This window comes from Nicotiana tabacum, chromosome 14 (genome assembly GCF_000715075.1).
Source record: "Nicotiana tabacum cultivar K326 chromosome 14, ASM71507v2, whole genome shotgun sequence".
Taxonomy (NCBI): domain Eukaryota; kingdom Viridiplantae; phylum Streptophyta; class Magnoliopsida; order Solanales; family Solanaceae; genus Nicotiana; species Nicotiana tabacum.
In genome coordinates this window covers 52,264,776-52,268,485 of record NC_134093.1, presented here as the reverse complement: position 1 = coordinate 52,268,485, position 3,710 = coordinate 52,264,776, and the positions used below count along the sequence as shown (strand labels likewise).

The window sequence follows — 3,710 nt, the reverse complement described above, 5'->3', positions numbered from 1 at the left end:
TTTCCTGTCTAATTTGTATTCTGGACAGATGCTGTATTTTATTTTTAATTCCCTAGTAAATGCTCATGCACTTGTGACACCGTGTTTTGGGATGATTATGTGTTGCACTGTATTAGAAAGTTTTAAATATATTATTATATATTTTATAAACTTCATCTTCTACTATTTAATTGAGGGAAAAAACTATGACTTCAAAATTATTAAAATGAGAATTTATTTAGTATTTATTGTTGGCTTGTCTGACAGCGGTGTCCGGCGCCATCACGTCCTTTATGGATTTTGGGTCGTGACATTTTGTACAATTTAGTATTTTCATATGCTTCAAGTCTGAACTCCTCCAATTCATCAAGCTTCAAGTTCAACGGGTAAATGACAAGCTTTTCCAAAAGCTAGTCTATAATAAGATGTGCCTATGGAAGTTTTGGAAGAAGTTTTGTATCCCCATAAAGCATCATCTAACTTTAAAGACCATTCTTTTCGAGAAGAACCAACAGTTTGTTTCTAAAATGCTTTTTAATTCTCTATTGGATACTTCAACTTGTCCGATTGTTTGAGCATGATATGGAGTTCCTGTTTTATGAGTTACTCCATATCTTGACAACAAACTAGCGAATTGTTTATTTACAAAATGAGTTCCCTAATCGCTTAAGATACCTCGTGGAGTTCCAAATCTAGAAAATATATTTTTCTTGAGAAAAGCATAAATAACATGAGCATCATTTTTCTAGTGGCCATTGCTTCTACCTATTTTGAGATATAGTCAACAATAACTAAAATATATTCACAACCGTTTGAAGGAGGAAAATGACCCATAAAATCAATGCCCCAAACATCAAATATTTCACACACAAGGATAGAGTTAAGAGGCATCTCATCCCTTTTTGAAATGTTACCGCTTCTCTGGCATTTGTCGCAAGTGGCGACATAATTTCTTGCATATCTGAATAAAGTAGGCCAGAAAAAACCAGCTTCAAGAACTTTTACGGTTGTTCGTCTTCCTCCATAGTGTCCTCCTACAATTCCATCATGACAGTGACTTAGGATATTATTCATATCTGTTTCTGGCACACATCTCCTGATCATACCATCTACACAAAATTTAAACAAGTAAGGATCTTCCCAAAAATAATATATTATTTCTTTTTTGAGCTTTTTTCTTTGTTCGTAAGATAAATCTTTTAGGATTCATCCTCCAACCAAGTAGTTGGCAATGTCAGCAAACCAAGATGTCTGATTTGTAACTTTGCGATTGTATAAACATGCTCATCAGAAAATTCCTCCTTGATATCTATTGTCTTAGTTGTAGGATTTACCAAACGTGATAAATGGTTAGCCACTTGATTTTCTGAACCTTTCCTATCTTTTATTTCAAAATCAAATTCCTGCAAAAGAAGTATCCATCTTAGCAATCTGGATCTGGGTCTAGCATCTTTTTTTGCTAAGAGGTACTTTAAAGCTGCATGATCAGTGAACACTGTAACCTTTGTTCTTATCAAATAAGAACGAAATTTGTCAAACGCAAATACTACTGCCAATAACTCCTTCTCTGTTGTTGCATAATTCATTTGAGCTTCATTGAGGGTTCTGTCGGCATAGTATATGGGTCTAAAGATCTTGTTTTTCTTTTGCCCCAATATTGCTCCTACTGTTGTATCACTTGCATCACACATTATTTCAAATGGCTGGCTCCAATCGGGAAAAACAACAATTGGAGTATTAGTTAATTGTTCTTTGAGAAACTCAAATGCATTTCTGCAATCATCTGAAAATTCAAACTTCACATCTTTCATTAGTAGATTAGTCAGAGGTTTTAAAATTTTTGAAAAGTAATTTATAAACCTTCTGTAAAAATCTGCATGCCCTAAGAAACTTCTAATGCCTTTAACAGTGGTAGGAGGGGGTAATCCTATTATAAGATCAATTTTAGCCTTATGAACTTCTATTCTTTTAGCAGTAATTGTATGTCTTAAAATAATTTCCTCGGTCACCATAAAATGATATTTTTTCTAATTAAGAACCAGATTTGTCTCTTCATATCTTTTAAGCACCAAAATTAGATGATAAAGACAATCTTCAAATGTTTTACCAAAGAGTGTGAAATCATCCATGAAAATTTCAAGAAATATTTCAGTCATATCTGAAATAATTGCCGACATGCAACGCTGAAATGTAGTAGGAGCATTACATAGTCCATATGGCATCCTTATGTAAGCATACGTACCTTGGGGGCATGTGAATGTGGTTTTCTCCTGATCTTCTGGAGCAATTGGTATCTGATTATACCCAGAATATCCGTCAAGAAAACAATAAAAAACCATGGCCTGCAACTCTATCAAGCATTTGGTCAATAAAAGGTAAAGGAAAATGATCTTTCCTTGTGGCATCATTAAGTCATCTGTAATCAATACAGACTCTCCATCCTATGACAGTTCTTGTATGTATGTGTTCATTATTTTCATATTTTACTACTTTCATACCTCCTTTCTTTGGTACTACATGCACAGGACTTACCCAAGGGCTGTCAGATATCAAATAGATAATACCTGCTACTAAACGCTTTACTACTTCTTTCTTGACAACTTCCTGCATTGCTGGATTAAGTCTCCTTTGGGGTTGAACTATTGGTTTGTAATTTTCTTCCATGAGGATCCTATGCATACAAATAGCTGGATTGATTTCTTTGATGTCAGCTATAGTCCACCCTAAAGCTCTTTTATATTTCCTCAAGACTTTTATCAGTTTGTATTCATGTTCCATAGTCAAAGAAGATGAAATGATTACTGAAAATAATTCAGGTTCAAGAAAAACATATTTCAAATGAGAAGGAAATTTTTTGAGTTCAATTTTTTATTGAACTTCTTCTTATGAGATTTTCTCATTTTCTGATTCTTTTTTCAGTGTTTCAAGTTCTTCTCTGATTGTGGGATTTTCATCACTTGTGGTACCAGACCTGACCAAGCATCTTTCCAATGAATCAGTAATCAATTGATTATCCTTGAATTCATCTACAAGGTCATCTAGTAAGTCGATTTGAAAACAAGAGGATGATGACTCATTCTCGGGAAATTTCATCATTTTCTGCATGTCAAAAATTACTCCCTCCTCATCAACTCACAATATTAATTGTCCTTGATGAATATCAATGATCGCTCTTCCTGTTGCGAGAAATGGTGTACCTAAAATTATTGTACCTCAGTGTTTTCTTCCATTTCAAGTACTATAAAATCTACCGGGAATACGAATTTATCTACTCCATCGAGGACATTTTCAATTATTCCTTTGGGCCTTTTAGTACTTTGATCAGCTAATTGAAGAGACATACTAGTATCTTTCAATTTACCAAGTTCTAATTTCCTAAAAATTAAAAAAGGCATTAGATTTATTGAAGCACCCGAATCACATAATGATTTTTCAAAGTGAGCACCTCCCATAGTATAGGGAATTGTTGTCACGCCCCAAATCCGAGGAGCGCGACCGGCGCTCAGCCGAGTAAACCCGGTCAAGCAAGCCTGTTAGATTCTTTCTATTCAATTCACCCATAATCAAGAAACGACATGATTTCATAAATTATACAGCTAGAAGTTCATAAATACGATGCTAAATCATTTGATTAGCCATTGCGCCATTAAGTATCAAAATACATATTTCTTATAGATCGAATAGAACAAGTGATCAAACACAACATAACTGGTTTAACATTCCCAACACCC

General features: G+C 34.2%; 1 protein-coding gene across 1 annotated transcript; it reads right to left on the bottom strand.

Annotated features, from left to right (window-relative positions):
- Positions 1-744: 744 nt before the first annotated feature.
- LOC142168947 (uncharacterized) lies at positions 745-2,757 on the bottom strand. Its single transcript, XM_075230124.1, has 3 exons — positions 2,478-2,757; positions 1,450-1,762; positions 745-1,075 (listed from the first exon to the last, which is right to left on the bottom strand). Exons 1-3 carry the CDS (start codon positions 2,755-2,757, stop codon positions 745-747), a joined length of 924 nt encoding a protein of 307 aa, XP_075086225.1.
- Between the last annotated feature and the right edge of the window lie 953 nt (positions 2,758-3,710).

Excerpts from the sequence above, each read along its gene's own strand:
- LOC142168947 (XM_075230124.1), bottom strand. The coding sequence starts at position 2,757 with ATGGAACATGAATACAAACTGATAAAAGTCTTGAGGAAATATAAAAGA. Across the intron at positions 1,763-2,477 it reads TGTAGTACCAAAGAAAGGAG|ATGATTGCAGAAATGCATTT; the intron begins GTATGAAAGTAG and ends TTGAATTTTCAG. Across the intron at positions 1,076-1,449 it reads ACTGATCATGCAGCTTTAAA|GAGATGTGTGCCAGAAACAG; the intron begins GTACCTCTTAGC and ends TGGTATGATCAG.